The sequence below is a fragment of the Rutidosis leptorrhynchoides genome, chromosome 7 (assembly GCF_046630445.1).
Source record: "Rutidosis leptorrhynchoides isolate AG116_Rl617_1_P2 chromosome 7, CSIRO_AGI_Rlap_v1, whole genome shotgun sequence".
Lineage (NCBI taxonomy): Eukaryota > Viridiplantae > Streptophyta > Magnoliopsida > Asterales > Asteraceae > Rutidosis > Rutidosis leptorrhynchoides.
Window position 1 is genome coordinate 155,285,176 of NC_092339.1, and position 22,325 is coordinate 155,307,500.

The window sequence follows — 22,325 nt, forward strand, 5'->3', positions numbered from 1 at the left end:
TTGAGAAAGCTGATGAATCAGCGAAAACTGAAGACAATGTTAACAGTCAAAAGTTTGATGATAAAGAATAGAATGGTGGTAAAGCTGAGAAAAATAGAAGGTTTGGAACTGGAAAACGGATTGAGCAAAATATGAAGGAGGCTGTGGATAAATCACAAAGACTGAACCTGCCTTCAAAGAATCTAAATGATTAAGTATTTGCCGAAGCCATTAACGAATACCTTTCTTCCGAATCTAAACCCTTGCGGACAATATTCTTCATCATCCTCTGATATTAGAAATTCTAAGATATCATCGTATCTTTTATTATAAATATCCTCGATATTTCTGGAGATATCTTCATACCTATTCTTATCGGAAATCATTCATCTCTTCGCACTATCTGTGTTACATCATAAAAGAAACTATTTTAGTTTCTAATTTCTGAAAATTTTGAAAAATTGATGTTTTTGAAGTAGTGTTGGGAACTGAAGCATGAGTTAATATAATATAATGACACTTGATCAACGTGATTATATTACAGTAAGTCATGATGAGTTTCTAATGGAACTTGATAAAGGTTCACATATAACACCCTCATCATGAACCGTGTTACATAACTCTTTCATTCTATTTAATCTCTAAATATATCAAGAAAATACTTTTCTTGATGATTCGGTCTTTTCCAGATATTCTGGTAATTTGACAAATCAAGATCGTGCCATTACAATTACCTTCTCGGAACACTAACTATGTTCATCCAAAACTCCATAGCTACGAATTCTGGACCATTATTCGCTTGACTTGAAGTCGGGAAGGAAAAACGAAAGCATGGAGCTCCTAAATATAAGGGAAAATATAAAGCCTGACAACAACACATATATTATAAACCATGCATATCAATGCGTATAGCAATATAAAGATACGGGAGAATGATAAATACAACAATCCCTAGAGCATAACAGAAATAAACAGATTCTTCTGGTGGGAGCTGGAAAAGAAGGATGATTGTGGCAAACGTCAATATTAGGTCAAGAACCAGAACTGGATTGAGCATTTTCACAATCTTTTGAATGTATTAATTGGGGAAGAAAGAAGATTATAGGAGTGGTGAAAATAAATGAAACGGAAGAGGTCAATTTATAGCGAAATATCAGACATAGCAATAGAGGCAGATTACGCATTTAATCAAAGGAAATCCTAATTTCCTTAAATTCCGAAGAATCAAATCTTATTTAGATTATGAAGATTTTCTATTCCTTAAATTCCGAAAATCAATCGTTACTACGTCAAAAGATAAGACGCATCTCTATTCTTCATTTCACTCTATTACGATAACTTCTCTTATACGCTTCGAGTAATTGGATTGTTTTATCCATATTATTCAACGGTGATAAAAAAAAATTTCTATTTATCAACTCATATTCGTCATGAAAACATTTTTATTGTTAGCCATGACGACCTCACTCAAATTTCGGGACGAAATTTCTTTAACGGGTAGATACTGTGATGACCCGGAAATTTCTGACCAAATTTAAACTTAATCTTTAACATTTTCGACACGATAAGCAAAGCCTATGAAGTTGAATCTCAAAATCTTGAACTATTCAAATACCCTTCGGTTGTTCTCAACTATTCGCGAACCATTATATGTAAATAGATACATATATATACTATAACTTGAAAACGTAACAAAGTTTTAATTGCATGATACCGTACATTAAACTTATTGGTTTATATATCTATTTGAATATATATGATTTCAAGTTATTTAGTAAACGATAGTAACGTTCGATTATTGATTCGATTGATATTTAGATAAGTTAACTAAAACGTTTAAGATGAACAAGTAAAACACTAAATTGCTACAGTATTTTCAAATTGCTACAGTACCCAAAATGCTACATTGTTTTCGAAAATCACTATTTGCTACAGTAAAAATTGACTTGCTACAGTAACTTTGCTACAGTAAAACGCTATTTTAAAATGTATTTTAACAAATAACGAGACGATGATTTATAGAAGTAAATGACCAAAATACTCGAAAGTTTAAGATATACTTTGAGTGGTATAGTTTAGGGATAATTTAAGGCTATATTTTGACAAAGGTACGAGTCACGAAATGTAAAATGCAAGTTTTCTAAGCGTACGAAAATGCGTTCGATAAACCGGAACCGGGATATAAGTCGAGTGACGACGTACGACATATCGGAACAAAAATTACAAGTCAACTATGCACGTGAATTTAATATAATATATAATTAATTATATAAATTATATATATTATATATTAATATTTATATTATGTCGACAAAGATAAAAACAAACGAACCAGGCTGGTGACAGTTGGCCATGCGATCGCATGGCCATATGCCCATGAAACCATGCGATCGCATGGAAGGAGAAATCAGGCCACACTATAAAAGCTCGACCATTTCTACTTCTGATTTAATTTAATTTTACTCCGTATTATTTAAATTATTTATATTATTATTATTATTATTATTATTATTATTATTAATAAGATTATTATTAATCTTATTATTTTTATTATTAGTGTTATTATTTTTGCAATACAAAAATAATAATGTACATAAAATATTACGACGGAGTGCTGTCCAAGTAATTTTCAAAACGAATTTCCGAGCGAGCTAGAGCTAAGGAAAATATGGGTTATTACCAAGAAAATTATGGGTAATGTTCGGGGGTATTTTTGTGAATCAGACCTCGTGTTTATCATCTCCGATGCGTCTACGTGCTTTCCTGCAATATTGTATATCAATATTAAACAGTGAGTTTCATTTGCTCCCTTTTTAAATGCTTTTACCATATATATTTTTGGGCTGAGAATACATGCACTTTATTTTAAACAATGGACACAAGTACATACTAAATTCTATACTGAGTTTGAACCAAAAATCTCTTAGCTTTGGTAACTAGTAACTGCCGGTTATAAGAATTGGTGGGCGCGAGTAGTAGTATATGGATCCATAGGGCTTGACATCCCCGTCTGTTCCAGGTATAGAAAGAAACTCTAGCCTGAACTATAAAACAGACGTATGCTATTTGAAGTTAGTACACGTTGGATTGCGTGTATTGTACATGTTGGTTGCATGTTAAACGAGGGGTACTTATTATAAACATTAAGGCTTGGTTACTAGGGTGCTCAATTTTGAAGAACCGATTGATAAACGTTTCGGATGAAACAACTGAAATCTTGTGGTCCACCTTTTATGTAAAACCTATTGATAAACGTTTTGAATAAAACAACTGAGATCTTGTGATCAACCTTTACATACAGATGATTTGAAATGTTAAAACATATTGATAAACGTTTTGAATGAAACAACTGAACTTTTGTAATCCACATTGATATACGGATTATGTGTAATATTAAAACTATGAACTCACCAACCTTTGTGTTGACACTTGAAGTATGTTTATTCTCAGGTTTCTAGAAGTCTTCCGCTGTTTGCTTATACGTGATACAAGATATGTGCTTGGAGTCATACATGCTAAATACAAGAAACTTGCATTCACCAAACCATTACCATGTACCTTATTTTGACTGTATTGTCAACAGATGTATTATTGTAAACCATTTAAATGGTGATTGTCTATACGTAGGAATCATCAGATGTTAAAAACCTGGAATTTATATATTCATTTATGAAATACCTTCTCAAACGAATGCAATGTTACAAAACGTATCACATAGAGGTCAAAACCTCCCAATGGGACCAGATGTTGATGTATTCGTCCAGGTGGATTAGGACGGGTCATCACACCTTATAAAATGTTGCAGGAATCATAGGTTTATATAGAGAATTGAAGGGAAAATCTAAGAGAAGGTTCACCATGTACTAAGTGAATAACCTTGTTAATCACTCTACCGACGTTTACTTTATTTTTAGAACCCCTACCACATGTTGACGAACTGGATTCGTCGGCCATTCTAGAAAATTTACAAAAAAATTAAATTAGAAAAGCTTTGAGAAAAATAACCAACCTTAGAAATGAAGATTTTGAAGATCTTGATGTATTTTCCCAGAAGGAACGAGAGAAATTAAGTAAAAGATTGTTTGAAAGCGTAAAAAAGAAACAAGTGAATGGAATGGATATCTAAAGGGAATAGAGGATAAATTAAAATTTGTGAATCTATAACACGTGTCAAAATTCTATGGAAGAAACCTTGGGGCAACCCTAGGGTATAATCATTTGAAATTCAAAAAAGGGGAATGACGCATGGGCATCAAGTCGTTTAACTGCAATGTATTTTGTAACACCGTACTTTTTTTATACACATCGGAACTTTAATTATCAAATTACTTATTAAAACACCATATATATAATGTTATCAATCCAGGTGTTACTTTACAAAAAAAGTAGACATAGTTATTTCAAACATCGAAGTTCTTCGGTGTATCAAACATATTCAAAGTACGACTATCTTCTTCCATCGCTAGCATGCAAAACAATATGAACTGCGGGGGGAGAAAATGTAAAGGATTAGCACAACGTTAACTGAATGAGATATCCTAACATATATCACTATATAGTATCAAGCGTAGCTTTAGGGGACATAGCATTAGGTTAGCTATACGATTGCACTAGCTTATTGTTCACAAACAATCTTAGTCAGGAAACTTGGCAATACACAACCACACTAGAGGAAACAATAGCCTTACACAACTATTACACTAAAGACAACAATAACTCTACATAGCCATTACACTAAATGTCACAATATCTCTACATAGCTATTACACTAACATAGCACTAACAGCTATACATAGTACCAAACAGCTATCAAGAGGATCCTTGACCCTGCCAGGTCTACAACTACTAGTTGATCGGGCTAGAGGTGCACCGATAGTCCTTGTTATTGACACACAACATAGATCTCCTGATACAACTCATGCGTCAATCGTAATAAATTGTACACCATAATAACAATTGAGCTGAACCCTTCTATATACGGTTGACCTCTTCCGTCCATACTATACACGGACGGTAATGTCCCTTAAATACACAGACAATTCGACACTTGTGCACCTAAATCACGGAATCACTTTCACTAGTCATAGTATATTCATCAATAGCATCAACAAGGCAATCTAATCAGGAAATCTAGTCATGCAACCTAGCCACATTAGTACAACCTACTACTTATCATTACAACAGTTATCACATACATACATAGATTATCATAATCTATACTAAGCATACAAACAGGTAGTAACTACACGTACTAGTTACTAAATACATATCCGAAAGTATGGTCCGACACACCGATTACCAGCAAAACTCAGTCGTCTAATATTACTTAGTATTCACCTTTGCTTTATCACCCGAGAATATCATATCTCGAGTTAGTACACTTTTGAAAATCATTTTCTATCATTAAAGCATCTTAAAATAATCCAACACAACACTCAGGTCAAAACTACACATGACTCATTCACTACTACAACACATATGCGCGTATGTCATTCACGAGCATGCATGAATCAACGTGCGCGTGTCACTGGACACACATAGATGAGATTCAATCAAATACAATCACATAAAATTTTGAATACGCGTGGGAGAAATATGGACACGCACGCGAGACTAGACATAAGTGTCTCGTGGAGACATAAGTGTTTGTTGAAGAGACACACATGTGGGTGTCTTAGACATATATGCGGGTATCCTAGACATACATGTGGGTGAGACACAAGTGTCTGGTGGAGACATTTGACATATATGCGGGTATCCTAGACATATATGTGGGTGAGACACAAGTGTCTGGTGGAGACATACACGTTGGTGTCAGAGACATACCAGTAGGCCGTGGGGAGACATAAGCGCGGGTGTCAGGGACATACACGTTTGAGCGAAAGAACAACAACAAAAACCGCTGTTACGAGTTCCAAACACCAATTTCAACATTTTGACCTGTTTTACTCAATCAAACCATGAAAACACTTCACAAACCTTGCCAAACTATTTCTAGCTTCAAACAAACACAATCAACACTTAATATAGAAGATTTGGGTCAAAACCCATTTTGTAACAAAACCCACAAACTAAAGATTAAACACTTATTTAGCTATAAAATCAACACATGCTTACCTTGATAACTTGTTGAAATCTAGAGAACGTATTACACACTTTTGATTGCAACAAAATCACGTGAATCAAATTAGGGTTTTTAGGTTTAAGGGTGCGCTTGGAATGCATTTGTGTGTGAAAATAACAAATAGATCACAAGCAAAAAAAAAATAAATCACAGTACGTAAACCCAATAAAGGTTTCATAACACAAGGGAAATCTAATCTCTTATTTACACAGGTATCTTACATGTTATTTTAAACACAACGCACCTCATTAAGCGGCTCTCACGAGGTTCAATTTAGTCAAACAAATATCTTCTGTGTCCCTTATTACAAAATGATTTTAATCAAGCACTAAATAAATTACTATAAACACATAAATTATTAAAATACGTTTTCTTGCCTATACATGTATCTAAACATCATATATAAAGGGGGATGATTCTCACACACACTTTTTTGATCCCCACACACCTATTTTAACCTTTTACTCTTCTAATAATACTCAATTGGTGTGTGAGGATCAAAAAAGTGTGTGTGTGAATCATCCCCCATATACAAATCATATCAATAAACTATATTAAATTCTAGGTCGGTCAAGCAAGTGTTACACATTTAATGTGGGTCACATCAATTTGGGGTATTTTAGTTTGGCAATGAACCTATGATATTTGTCATCACCAAACTGGGGACTTAATGATATGTCCAACGGGTCGTATCGAATAATCCAAATTTTCAATACTGATTATTCATTAACAACACATCGAGGTCAACCGTTGAATATTTGTAGACGGTTCCAGAGATTTTAAAAGGTACTCCCTTCGTCTCATTCCAATAATCCACAGACAAAAAACACGCAGTTTTAGGAAATCCCACTAACTTCATTTCTCCACCAATAAAATATCTTCTCTCTCCAGATCCACCAATGAAATATCTTCTTTCCTTTCTATTTATGGAAGTGAACTATTAATTTGGGACAGCCCAAAATGGAATACTGGACTATTGGAATGAGACGGAGGTAGTACATGCATATTAAAGATAGCAAAAGACAGAAGGAATGAAGAATGAGCGCCAAGGTTGAGAGTTCATGTCAAAATATATATAAACCGACAACGTTATCGGTAAAGCATGATAGGATCTCGTGAGAGGAAAAGTCTGTTAAGGTCTAAGGATATAATGAAGACAATAAAAGATGTGAACTATCGACATCAGATAGAAGGGTCTCGCGAGACGTGCCAGATAGGATTATACAGTTAGGATGTGCCAGATAGGAATACTTAAGCTATGTTTACATTTACGCCCTTTATCTTGGATAAACCTGTGTGCTATCCACATGTGTTCTAAATATCTATGCAAGGACACACTAGGTGAGCGTCCATGTCATATCAGCCCGGATCTTCTAGAAAGTTCGTTACACCCACGAATGGTACGTGTGACACTTCAGCCATCTTTATAACAAACGTTTTCGCATATAAATAGACCTCTTGGGTCATTCATTTCACACAATTTCACCCACCGCAAACTTATTCTGCCAAAATTGCATCTCAAGCATAAGTTTTCTCACTTCCGATTGAATTCCGATAATCTTCATCCGAGTTCATCGCCTTAGATATTAATTCCTCAATCTAATTGAGTAGTTTAATCTGATTAATTATTTTACATCCTCGCGAATTCAAATTTTGATTGAATTTATACAATTGTCGGAGATAAAATAATCAATCAATCGTATTTATACAAATTTAAACATTCAAATCTATTACTCGAAGTTGTAGGTTTGATCACCATCACAATTAATTTATATTTCAAAAAATAATACAATAATTACTTATTTGTATAATAATTTGTATTTTAGTATGTTAACTAGTCCGGACTGGCCCGCGCGTTGTGGCGAAGGCTTTCGGTCTGCGTATTCATATTTAAAGTAGCGTTGTGTATTTACAGAGGAGAACACGACCCATGTGTTAAACGCCGTTTTAGATGTCGTTGTGTTAAGCGTTTTATAAAAGTATCCGTTTCGAACGTAGTCAGTTTTGTTTTGATCAATAAATTTTTTCGAGTGTAACGGTGCTGTTGAAAAAATTTAACTCCCGGCGAACAGAAAGATATGGGTTGTCGTTGTGTTTAGCGTTTTTTAAAAAGTGTCCATTTCGAACGTGGTTAGTTTCGTTTTGTTCATAAAATTATTTCGAGTCTGACGCTGCCGTCGGAAAGATCTAACTCGTGGAGGGGGAGAAGATACGATTTGTCGTTGTGTTTATCGTTTTTTTGAGAAGTGTCTGTTTCGCGTATAGTTAGTCCCGTTGGGTTCGTAAGATTTTTTCGAGTTGAACGGTGGTCTCTGAAAAATTTAACTCTCACCGAGCTAGAAGATAGGGCCCGTTATAAATTCGGGTGGAATTAGTTTCTTTTATTTTAATAAAATTATATATTTACATTTTTTACCCCTGAAAAAGTGTAAATATGAGGGGCCGTTGTGTAAATATAGTCGAATTCGAGGGATCGTTTAAAATGTGAACGTAAACTCAAAACGACAATCCGATATAACTAAAACGAAGATATTTGCCACCGCTTTTAGTATGTAAGCGTTAGTGTTAACTAGTCCGGACCGGCCCGCGCGTTGCGGCGGGGGCTTTCGGACTGTGTATTCATATTTAACGTAGCGTTGTGTATTTACATAGGGAACACGGCCCATGTGTTATGTCGTTGTGTTAAGCGTTTTTTAAAAAGTATCCGTTTCGAACGTAGTTAGTTTTGTTTTGTTCAATAAATTTTTTCGAGTGTAACGGTGCTGCCGGAAAAATTTAACTCGTGGCGAGTAAAAAGATGCGGGCTGTCGTTGTGTTTAGCGTTTTTTAAAAAGTGTCCGTTTTGAATGTGGTTAGTTTCGTTTTGTTCATAAAATTATTTCGAGTTTCACGCTGCGAAAAAATTAAAATCGTGGCAGGCGGGAAGATACGTGTTGTCGTTGTGTTCATCGTTTTTTAAATAATTGTCCGTTTCGCGTATAGTTAGTCCCGTTGGGTTCGTAAGATTTTTCGTAATTGAACGGTGGTTTTGAAAAAATTTAACTCACACCGAGCTAGAAGATAGGGCTCGTTATAAATTCGGGTGGAATTAGTTTCTTTTATTTTAATAAAATTATATATTTACATTTTTAACCCCTGAGAAAGTGTAAATTTGAGGGGTCGTTGTGTAAGTATAGGCGAAGTTGAGAGACCGTTTGTAATGTGAACGTAAACTCAAAACTACAATTCAATATAACTAAAACTACATACATTCCCACCACATTTACTATGTAAGGCTGATAATATTAATTAATAATGTTAATACTGTTATAATTCAGTAGGCTTATAACTACCTTTAGTGGTTCTTGACTGTAGAAGGTATATAGAGATAGAGATACTGTAAAACGGAGAAAACAAAGGTTGAACAAAAGGTATGAGTAATTGGGTTTTTATTTATAGAAAAATGTACAATGAGAGTTTGGTGGCATTTGGAATCTAGAGAGAGAGAGTGTTTTTGTTAACCAAAAAATACATACAATAAACTCTAACTCAACACACCTATTTATACTCAAAAAAATATACTATGCAATATCTATAATAATAATAAAATTATCATCCAATTATTACTTTTATAACACTCCCCCTTGGATGATAATTTTATTAGTGAATAACTAGTACTGCCTCGTTAAAAACCTTGCTAAAGAAAACCCTTTGGGATAAAACTTTAGCTAAGGGAAAAAGAGTGCAGCATAGAGTTGACTCCCCCTCAAGTAGGCAACGCCTGAGTTGTTACATCTTCTGAACATGCCTCATGCCAATATTATGAACGTGTGTTCTGAAAATAGCAGTTGGAAGTGCTTTGGTGAAAAGGTCAGCAGAGTTTTTGCTGGACTGAACATATCTCATTTCAATCTGGTTGTCCTTAATGAGATTTTGAGTGTATGAGAAGAATCTAGGGGGTATGTGTTTTGTTCGGTCACTTTTGATATACCCTTCTTTCATCTGTGTTATGCAAGCTACATTATCTTCATAGATAGTTGTTGAACTTTTATTGCGTTCTAGTCCACAAGAAACAGTAATGAGTTGTGTCATTGATCTCAACCAAAAATATTCCCGACTGGCTTCATGTAATGCAATTACTTCGGCATGATTTGATGATGTTGCAACAAGTGTTTGTTTTTGAGAACGCCATGATATTGCGGTACCTCCATTTAGGAATACATATCCATTTTGAGATTTAGCTTTATGTGGATCAGATAAATAACCTGCATCTGCATAACCAACCAAATCTTGTTTTGATTCGTTAGAATAAAATAATCCTAAATCAGTAGTTCCTCGAAGGTATCGAAATATGTGTTTGATCCCATTCCAGTGTCTTTTGGTAGGAGCTGAGCTGAACCTTGCCAACAAATTAACTGCAAAAGAAATGTCAGGTCTTGTACAATTTGTAAGATACATAAGAGCTCCAATTGCACTAAGATATGGTACTTCTGGTCCCAGGATATCTTCATGATCTTCACAGGGACGAAATGGATCAGTGTCAACATTAAGTGATCTAACAACCATAGGAGTACTTAATGGTTTTGCCTTGTCCATATTAAAACGTTTTAAAATCTTTTCAGTATATGTTGTTTGATGTACAAGTAAACCATTAGGCATATGTTCAATTTGTAAACCAAGGCAATACTTGGTTTTTTCGAGATCTTTCATTTCAAATTCTTTCTTTAGAAGTTGAATGGCTTCATGGATCTCTTTATTTGTACCTATGATATTAAGATCATCAACATAAACAGCTATGATCACATATCCGGATGCTGTTTTCTTAATGAAAACACATGGGCAAATAAGATTATTGGTATACCCTTTGCTTATCAAGTAATCACTTAATCGTTTATACCACATGCGACCCGATTGTTTCAACCCATATAAAGACCTTTGTAACTTGATTGAGTACATTTCTTTGGGTTTTGCATTGGTTGCTTCTGATACCTTAAATCCTTCAGGTATCTTCATATATATATCACTATCAAGTGATCCATAAAGATAAGCAGTCACAACATCCATGAGATGCATTTCTAAATTTTCAGAAACTGCCAGGCTGATTAAGTATCTAAAAGTAATTGCATCCATAACAGGAGAATAAGTTTCCTCATAATCAATTCCCGGTCTTTGAGAAAAACCTTGAGCTACAAGTCTAGCTTTATACCTTGTAACTTCATTTTTCTCATTTCTTTTTCGCACAAAAACCCATCTATATCCCACAGGTTTCACATCTTTAGGTGTGAGAATGATAGATCCGAAAACTTTTCTTTTATTGAGTGATTCAAATTCAGCTCGTATTGCTCCTTTCCAATGATCCCAATCATGTCTATTTTGACATTCCATGACAGATTTTGGTTCTGGATCATCATCATCATTCATGATGTCATATGCAACATTATATGAAAATATCTCATCAAGATTTTTCATTTCATTTCGGTTCCATAATATTTTTGAATGTGCGTAATTGATTGAAAATTCCGTATTGACATCATCAATCTCCTCTGCAGAAGGAGTATTGATTTGTAGTTCTTCTTGAACACTTTCTTTTACCTCATTATCAGCTGATTTTCTTTTCAGAGGATTTTTATCTTTGGAACCAATTGGTCTCCCACGTTTCTGGCGTGGCAAAGACTCAAGAATAACATTATTGCCAGTTTTTGGAATTTCAATTCGAGCTGGAGCATTTACTGCTGGTATATATGATTTAGTCACTCTTTTTGTATCTGTAAATGCATCAGGCAATTTATTTGCAAGTTCTTGCATATGCATTATTTTTTGAACTTCGATCTCGCATTCTTTTGTGCGAGGATCAAGATACATTAATTGAGGTTCACACCATGAAACATCATTTTCTTTATTTTTTATTTCTCCCCCTAATCTAGGGAATAATGTTTCATTAAAGTGACAATCAGCAAAACGTGCTGTAAAAACATCACCCGTCATGGGTTCAATATATCTTATTATTGAAGATGTTTCATATCCAACATATATTCCCATCCTTCTTTGAGGACCCATTTTAGTGCGTTGTGGTGGTGCGATAGGGACATAAACCGCACAACCAAATGTTCTAAGGTGGGAAATATTTGGCTGATGACCAAAAGCAAGTTGCAAAGGAGAATATGTATGACTTGCGCTTGGTCTAATGCGAATCAATGATGCAGCATGCAAAATTGCATGGCCCCATACAGATACTGGGAGTTTTGTTCGCATTATCAATGGTCTAGCTATTAGCTGCAATCGTTTAATTAATGACTCAGCTAAACCATTTTGTGTATGCACATGGGCAACGGGATGTTCAACAATAATCCCAATAGACATGCAAAAGTTATTAAATGCTTGACACGTAAACTCACCGGCATTATCTAGTCTCACCCTTTTAATAGTATAATCAGGGAAATGTGCTCTCAATTTAATAATTTGAGCAAGAAATTTTGCAAATGCCATATTTCGACTTGATAATAGACAAACATGAGACCATCTACTAGATGCGTCTATTAGAACCATAAAATATCTAAATGGTCCACATGGTGGATGAATTGGTCCACATATATCACCTTGAATTCTTTCAAGAAACATTGGTGATTCTTTTTCAACCTTAAGAGGTGATGGTCTTATTATCAACTTTCCAAGTGAGCATGATGTACATGGGATAAGTGCATCATGAGGGATCCTTTGATCCGCCAATGGATGTCCATGTGTATTTTGTATTATTCTTTTCATCATTGTTGATCCTGGGTGACCTAATCTCTCATGCCACAAACTGATCATTACAGGATCACATAATTTTTCTTTAACTACCACATTTACTTCAGGTACATTTATATGTGTATAATGTAAACCAGAATGAAGTCTTGGTAGTTTTTCAATTACACGATTCTTATCAGTGATACTTAAATATTTTTCATTTTCTGTTGTCACTGACTGATAATCATATCCATTTTGGTATATGTCAGAGAAACTTAACAAATTTCTCTTTGACATGGGAGAAAATAAGGCATTATTTATCAGAAAATTCGTACCATTTGGTAACATGAATTTTGCCTTTCCCATTCATTTTATTAAGTCCACAGGACCTGATATAGTATGTATAGTTCCTTCCGTTGCTTTCAAGTTTGTGAAATATTTTTTAGATTTGAGTATGGTGTGAGTGGCACCACTGTCTGCAATACAAATATCTCCACCATTTGACTGATTTTTTACTCCAGCAGTATACATCATGAACTTCAAAAAAAAAAATATGAGAAACAAATAATGAGTATATAATTCATCAGTATATTACATTCAAAACATGTTACAAACGATAGCACATAATAAGGAAATATGTAGTAAACTAGATATGGTGTAGATTGAAAATCTACAACCATTTATTTAACGAGAACATATAATAGGATATATATATATATATATATATATATATATATATATATATATATATATATATATATATATATATATATATATATATATATATATATATATATATATATATATATATATATATATATATATATTAGAAATTTATTCATTAAAGTAGTCACAAGTTGGCTCAGTGATTTTTGTATCAAGGTCATCCACAAGATTTGCTTCTTTTCCTTTTCCCTTTAGGGATTCTTGATACCGATTAACAGAATGCTGATTTGTTCGGCAGTTTTTAGACCAGTGGCCAATTTTACCACATAGGTATCAAGAATCTTCAACATTCTTTGAAGAGCCTTCTTCAACATTGTGATTTGTGGGATTGTATGGTGTTTGGATTTTATAATTTTGTGGATTATTATTTCTTTGTCCACGACCACGACCACCACGACCACGACCACCACCACGACCATTACCATAAGGGTGATTTCGAACATAGTTATGATTTTTATTATTGTTATGGTAATTTCCATGATGATGGTTTTGGCCAATATGGCTACGACCTCTTCCACACCCTCGTCCATGTGCATTTCTTCTTTTATTATTATTATTATTGTTAATAGCATTAGCTTCAGGAAATGTTAGCGCACCGGTAGGACGAGATTCTTGATTTTTCATCAGTAATTCTTTATTAACTTCTGCAACTAAGAGATAAGTTTGAAGTTTGGAAAAAGTTTTATAATTCTGCAATCTTAAATTTTCTTGCACAGTTATATTTGCAGAATGCATTGTGGAGAAAGTTTTCTCCATCATATCAGCATCACTTATTTCTTGACCACAGAATTGAAGCTTTGAACGGATCTTGAACATGGCCGAGCTGTATTCACTTACCTTTTTGAAATCTTGGAACCTTAGATTTCTCCATTCTTCCCTCGCAGCTAGAAGTAATATTTCCTTTTGATTATCGAATCTACTCTTGATACTTTCCCATAAAACATGTGGATCTTTGATAGTGAGAAACATATGTTTTAAGGTGGTATCAATATGTTTGCGAATAAAAGCAATTGATTTTAATTTATCTTGATCGGAACAAGTATTATTTTCTTTTAAAGTTTCTAGAATACCCAATGATCCAAGATTTATTTCTACGTCCATAACCCATGATGTGTAGTTTGTTCCCGATACGTCTAAGGCATCAAACTCAAGCTTTGATAAGTTTGACATTTTCTATTTTCAGAAAGATGAACAACATAAATCATAATCATAATCATAATCATAATATTTTTTTTTTCGTAGATAAATAACAACATGCAATTAGAATTAGTTTAGATTCATAAGTAGTAAACAAAGGAATAATGGTATGATTACAAATAATAAAATCATAAGGGAATATAGGTTCATATTATATTATATTATTAATGATATTATTATAATATATATTAAGTTATAATATATATTATTATAATATATTTTTCTTATTTTAACCTTTAAGATTTACTTTTAATAAAAATACAAACTACTTTTCTTATTTTAACTTTTAAGATTTACTTTTAATAAAAATACAAACTACTTTTTTTTTATTTTAACTTTTAAGATTTACTTTTAATAAAAATACAAACTATTTTTTCTATTTTAACTTTTTAAGATTTACTTTTAATAAAAATACAAACTACTTTTTTTTTATTTTAACTTTTAAGATTTACTTTTAATAAAAATACAAACTACTTTTTCTATTTTAACTTTTAAGATTATAAATTTAAGAATAAACATTAGTATGCATGAAATAAATAATGATTAATTGCATAAGTAATCATAAATGTTAGATAACATATAAAGACCCCATCGTATTCGTATTGATCGGAATTAATCTCGACCCATGGTACCGTGTTGTCAAATGACGTGTTGCGTACATAAAGTACCGTGTTGTCAAATGACGTGTTGCGTACAATCATGAGGTCTTATTAACATAAATATAAATGTTAGTGAAGTTAATAAGAGTTAGATTACAGAAAATATAATTCAGGTGGTATAACCGACCATATATAACTTAAATAACATAAATATAAATGTTAGTGAAGTTAATAAGAGTTAGATTACAGAAAATATAATTCAGGTGGTATAACCGACCATATATAACTTAAATAACATAAATATAAATGTTAGTGAACATAACTGTAAATGTTAGTATACATAAATAAATGTTAGATAACATAAATGTAAATGTTAGTATACATAAATAAATGTTAGATAACATAAATGTAAATGTTAGTATACATAAATAAATGTTAGATAACATAAATGTAAATTAGGCGACAGTGTCGACCATATATCATTTAGGTGGTATAACCGACCATATATTAGTTAGGTGGCAGAGCCAACCATATTTAGTATAAATGTTGAGATAATCGTGCTGATAACGTGTTATAATTCAGTAGGCTTATAACTACCTTTAGTGGTTCTTGACTGTAGAAGGTATATAGAGATAGAGATACTGTAAAACGGAGAAAACAAAGGTTGAACAAAAGGTATGAGTAATTGGTTTTTTATTTATAGAAAAATGTACAATGAGAGTTTGGTGGCATTTGGAATCTAGAGAGAGAGAGTGTTTTTGTTAACCAAAAAATACATACAATAAACTCTAACTCAACACACCTATTTATACTCAAAAAAAATATACTATGCAATATCTATAATAATAATAAAATTATCATCCAATTATTACTTTTCTAACAAATAACAGCTACTTCGTTGGAATAAATCTAATTATTACAATATTACCCCCATATTATTATTTTACAAAGTTTTTTTTTTATAGCAAAAAAACGATAACATTCAAACGGATCCGAAGATCAAACAAGTACAAACCGATACAAAAGAAGACCAAAACGAACCCTAACCAAGCTAAACGAACCTAAACAAACGGTGTCACCAACAGAGTGAAGATACATTTACCTAGGCTACAGAGCAAAATTATAACTATAACGGAATCTAAAGTACCGGCAATACTAAACAAAATAGCAAACAAAAGTAAACCGCAACAGTTATCGGGAGAATGCCAATCACCGCCACAACAAGAACCAACATAGAACCTGATCAATGCTAGCCAACACAAGCCGCCTCAAAAAGAGAATATGTTTGCAAAATACCAATCCTACCCAAGAAGTAGAAACCAGATCTCTAACAGGGAGATCGTCGTCTGGCACAACTCCGAAGGTACAACCTCAAAAAAGAGATCCAAGCAAGGTAACCACGGCTGCAACACTACCACCCTCAACCAAAACCCGCCTACCACCACCGCTCACTGCCCTCCATTAACAACGAAAGTCCACACCAACGGGGTAATGGATCCCTTCAAGTCAGATCTACTACCACCAGCCACCATCACTGACCTCCACCAACAGGGCGGAGATACACCGACAAGCCGCCAACGATTAAGACTCCAACTAGACACCGTACCACCCGGTGGCCACCACCAACAGGGTGGCACACCACCGGGCACCACAGATCTGGCAAGGGCAAGAGTAAACTCCAACGGAAGCAGCAGCAGAAAACCCGACCTAAACCACAAACACCGGGGACCACCACTAACGGGGTGGTTCTCCACCGAAAATCACCGTCAAAGTCAAGTCTAACGAGAGAAAGTAACATGTAAATACTGCGAGAAAACACCGGTAAATACTGCGAGAAAACAAAGAGAAAAGAATGGAAAGAGAAAAGCTACCAGTTTATTTTTGTTGAATAATCACATGGCCTTGGCACCTATTATTTCACTGTCCAAACACTGTTAAATACACGCAACTCATTTTCATTTCCTTTCTTCTACACATCTTTTCTTCCATTAATTCCCGCCTTAATTTGGGCTTCTTTTATTCTGTCATTTTCTTTTGTTGATTTTTAGGGCTTTTGATTAGCTTCCAATTCTCGCCTTATGTCTACTTAATTCTCTTTTTATTGCGTTTTCTTAGAGTAAATTTGGGGTCATTCAAAATAAATATCTCCCCGGAGTCCATTGATTCCGGTCACATCCAGTCACCAGCAGCTAAACTTATTTTCTCCAGTCGACAAGATATATTATATATTTATTTATAATTATTATTTATTTAAGTCAATTGAAGCCTAATTAGATACTATAATAAATATATTTATTTAAGTCTTACCATTTTCCTCGTCCTTAAATTACCCATTATTGATCCAATCAGATCAATCAAATATATTTCCATTTTTTTTCTCTCTCTAAAATCAATTTCTATTGTCTCTAAAAAAAATGGTTTTATCAGATAAAAAATCATCAAACCTTGAATGCTTTCTGGAATCCACAACTCCTATTGTTCCTTCTCAATTTCTCTCAAAGGTATGTTTCTCTCTGTTTAATCAATCAATTTCAATTTCTTGAATTAAAGCAAAGTTATAACATTTTAATTAATTTAAAATACCTGGTATTGTAGAGTGAGATGATGAACTTGAACAGACTATGGTATCCATGGGAAAAAGAGAATGTGGAATACTTTACATTAAGTGATGTTTGGAATTGTTTTGATGAATGGAGTGCTTACGGCGCCGGAGTTCCGATCACCGCCGCCGCCGACGGTGATGATGATGATGATGATGAAACTATTATTCAGTATTATGTTCCTTATCTATCTGCCATTCAAATCTTTACTAGCAATTCTTCCTTCAACTATTTAAGGTAACTAGTTTTATAAGTACTTTTATTTTCCATTTAATCTTTTAGTCAATTCAATTATATTTGTTTTAATTTACAACAAGGTCCACATGGCAATTCATTAAAAAAATCATCCCAATCACAAGCGTACATGTTATTAGGTGGTGTATAGCTTACTTTATATCCTAACATTTAATAACTTAGTGAAATAGTTATTAAAAAATGCTAGCTCATTTTTTAAACCTTACGAGATTATTAATAAAGTCAGCTTAGATGATGCGTTTAAGCAGCAAGAAATGAGCTCCTTCACCTTTTGAATTTTTTTAAAGGGTTTATTCGCTAAACAACTTATAGTAGCTTTTAGGAGATTAAGGTCTTTGGTTAATTTTTGTTTTTTTTAAAAGTCAATTAGCTCGTAAATTGTTGTTTATTCTAATATTAGATTTGACCCCTAGTAGTAGTATATATGTCATTTGTGAAACCAAAACAGCTATACCTCTAGCTCTGCTTGTTTTTGACAAATACTTACAACATAATAAGGTATAATTAATTTTAATATAGGTTCTGAAAACTCCCGCTAAGCTACGAGCTAGTTTTACCAAATACACTCGCAGTGTAATTTTGACCATGTAGACTTTTGATGATACTAGGTGGAATTGGATCTTTTATGTAAATGTAATACTATATAATTATATATAACTCCATACGACATTTCAGTCATATAAAAATATTGTTGATTTCTATTTTTACAGGGAAGAAACGGATACTGAAACGAGGGATTCGTATAGTGATACGCTTAGTGATGAGAGTGAGTGTGAGAAGGTGTCAAAATGGGACGGATGTTCATCAGATGAAGGTGTGTTTGATCAAGAGACACCATTTCACCCAAACGATCTATTGGGTCACCTTTACTTTCAATACTTTGATAGATCAACTCCTTACGGACGAGTTCCTCTTGTTGATAAGGTAATTAATTAAATAATATAATAAAATTGAAATAGTGTACGTGTTATTTTCACTACAGGTCTAGTAATTGTAGTTGTAGTTGTAGTTTTATATATAAGAAGGCAAGTTGTCATCCTACAAGTTACCATTTTAAGTCGTTTTATTTGTAAACATGGTTTTTTTTTTATAGTATTTGTTTATAAATTATAAATCGTCGCTAACCAAAGACGCAACCGAATTATGTACATCTACAAACAACTTGTGTGTGGGTAACGAATAACGATCTCCATGAGCATTGATTGTGTGGGAATTTTTTTTTTTTTTTTTTACGTTTTCAACATGCATTCTTGATTGTTATGCACATATGAACAATGCGCACATTATGTTTTTATAAGTCTACCTATGCATTCAAATTTCAGTACTTTTTCAACAAAATTGTAGGAAATATATATTATATGAGAAATTAAAGAATCTATATATAAGCGGTGATAGTAATACTATCTAGTTTAGGAAGGTATTTTGTTATGATAAACGACATAAGTTGATAAAATAAGAACAAATGCTGTTACGTTATCAAAATGAATAAGTATGCTTAATCAATATTTCTTTGTTTTCTTGTCTAATGTCTAATTTGTTTAGTTTAAGCAAAGTGACTATTTTGCCCTGTAATGCAAAACGCCAATCCTTTCTACCGCACACGTTTTTGTTTTGACATGGTCAGTTGTTGGTTGCTTGTAGGGTATGTTAAAGTTTCCGCGTGAAATATGCTGACATGGCTGATATTATCAAACAGCCCCTCATAATATCCCAATCATGTCATTTTACCCCTATACTTTGTCCAATTTACTTTTTTATCTTATTATTGTGTTTTCTTTCTACAGGTATGCACCTTGTCTAAAAAGTTCCCAGGGCTAATGTCGTTAAGAAGTGTCGATCTTTCGCCAGCTACTTGGATGGCAGTTGCTTGGTATGTATCTTGTAATTTCCAAAATTAAACATGATATTTAATGTTGACTATAGTCAATAACGACGAATTGTCCATTTATTGTTGGTGTAAAACATGATTTAGGTATCCGATATATCACATTCCAATGGGAAGGACGATAAAAGACTTGTCTACATGTTTCTTGACGTACCATACACTCTCGTCGTCATTTCAAGGTACACACAATGTTATTTTCGTATTTTGTTTTGTTTACTTTCATATAATTATTTCTTAAATGGCGCTTAAATACAAAATACTTTTTTTATATTGCATATAGATATGGATATTGAAAACGACGAAAATGGATACTCAAAGACAAAGAGAAAAGAAGAAGGAATCCGTCTTTCGCCATTTGGATTGGCCACTTACAAAATGCAAGGGGACATTTGGGTCTCGAGTAGGAATACAAAGGACCAAGAGAAACTAGTTTCACTTTTAAGGGTTGCCGATTCTTGGTTGAGACAATTAGGTGTTCAACACCATGATTTCAACTACTTTACGGGCAATCGTCGTGGTTGAGAACTAACTACATTTGACATGTAAAAAATGGAAACATGCTCAAACCCATAAGTTAGTGTGGGTTTGGTTTTCAAACCCATTTAGGAGGGAAGTTATGTTTAGATTGTACATGGTTTTGGCTCAGTGTGTTGACTTTATTTTGTATTGCTTGTGTTGCTTATTAGGTCAACTCCACCTTGTGTGGTTTATATGATACATCTTTTAGTTGTATGAGAAGTACTTATCTATGAAATGTGTACATGAGGAATTTAATGAATGGGATAGAAAAAACTTTATTAGTACCTATTGGTACCTCTGTATGAAAGTGATATTTTCACACTAAATATTTATAATATTTATAGATTCACAATTATTTTACACTATTTCCCAAAATATCTGTGTAACTATCGTTTTTATTAGTTTTATGTACTGTTACTAATATTATTAAATGAGTATGTTTTTGGTATCTTTGGTTTTGGATGTATGCATGCTTGCTTGGTTGTTTGTACGTATGCACGTAGGTTCTTGTATGTTTGTATGTATGTATGCATGCATGTAGGTTTTGTAATGAAGGTGTGATGCAGTTACACACGTTTTTGTATGTGAGTTTGTTTTTTATGTATGTATATTTGTAGGTAGGTATGTATGTATGCTTGTTTTTTACTTGTCTGCAGGTGTGGTATATTCACTCATGTATGTATGTTTTGCTAATAGGTTTATGTAGGACTGGGTGTTTATGCTATGTATGTATGGTTGTATGTGTGGCTTTATGCATGTATGTATGTACGTAGGTATGTTTCATACTTGTACGTAGGTATGTCTCATGTATATACGTAGGTATGTCTGGTGTGTATGTAGGTTTAGGTATGTGTGTATGTATGTACGTATGTATGCATGTATGTATGATCAAGTGATTCGCATCGCTCGGTGCATCTTGGGACCATTATGGCTGAGGACGACTTCCCTGGCTCTAGAGCTTGGTTGGTTCCTTTTAGTTGGGTGGTTTCGGGGGTGTCTACCGTAAAGGTGCATGAGTGGTTTTTGGTTTGCTAAGGGTGGTTGGCTCTTTGCTTGCGCAACAACTTCCACCCGGCATGCCCTCGAGTTGCTGTCCACAAGGTCTTTTGGCTCTATTTATTGAGGCAACGACAAGCGTCGTTTTAGTGGCGTCTTGACTGCCGCTCAGAGCCTAAATTGATTCTTAGGCATGCTTTAAACCCCATGAAAATCTGATTCTACCATTTTCATTGCGTCCCCCCTATATTTTATTATTATTATTATTATTATGATTATTATTATTATTATTATTATTATTATTATTATTATTATTATTATTATTATTATTATTTTTTATTTATCTTTGTATGTTTTAATTTATTTTTTAATTTCTATTTTCTAGTTTTAAATAAAAAAAAAAAAAGAGTCTTTTTTTAGCCGGAGGTCCTCACGGAAGCAATCTCTCTACCCTGGAGTAGAGAGGGGGATGAATTTCCTTTACCGTGGGTGGAGAATTCTCTCGACTCGTGGTAACAGAAACGACTTCTCTTCTAGTTTAGGGTAGAGGAAGGATTGTCTACACCTTACCTCCCCCATACCTCGCAGGCGCGGGATTGGGTATTGTTGTTGTTGTTGTGGTGTATAAAAAAAAATTCAGAGGTACCAACGTGTTTTGGCGCGAGTAGTACCTGTTACTAGAGAAGTAAGGCTTCCACAGCTCTTTGCAAATTCGAGTGTGAGTTCGGTCTTATTCGAGT

At 33.7% G+C, this 22,325-nt stretch overlaps 1 protein-coding gene across 1 annotated transcript; it reads left to right on the forward strand.

The window, feature by feature from the left end:
• Positions 1 to 17,569: 17,569 nt before the first annotated feature.
• On the forward strand, positions 17,570 to 20,861 carry LOC139858148 (uncharacterized). The gene is made up of 6 exons (XM_071847001.1): positions 17,570 to 17,831; positions 17,926 to 18,167; positions 18,896 to 19,109; positions 19,970 to 20,055; positions 20,158 to 20,249; positions 20,351 to 20,861. The coding sequence occupies exons 1-6, from the start codon at positions 17,745 to 17,747 to the stop codon at positions 20,590 to 20,592; spliced, it is 963 nt and encodes a 320-aa protein (XP_071703102.1). The 5' UTR covers positions 17,570 to 17,744; the 3' UTR covers positions 20,593 to 20,861.
• The last annotated feature ends 1,464 nt before the right edge of the window (positions 20,862 to 22,325 follow it).

Excerpts from the sequence above, each read along its gene's own strand:
- LOC139858148 (XM_071847001.1), top strand. The coding sequence starts at position 17,745 with ATGGTTTTATCAGATAAAAAATCATCAAACCTTGAATGCTTTCTGGAA. Across the intron at positions 20,056-20,157 it reads ACTTGGATGGCAGTTGCTTG|GTATCCGATATATCACATTC; the intron begins GTATGTATCTTG and ends AACATGATTTAG. Across the intron at positions 20,250-20,350 it reads ACTCTCGTCGTCATTTCAAG|ATATGGATATTGAAAACGAC; the intron begins GTACACACAATG and ends TATTGCATATAG.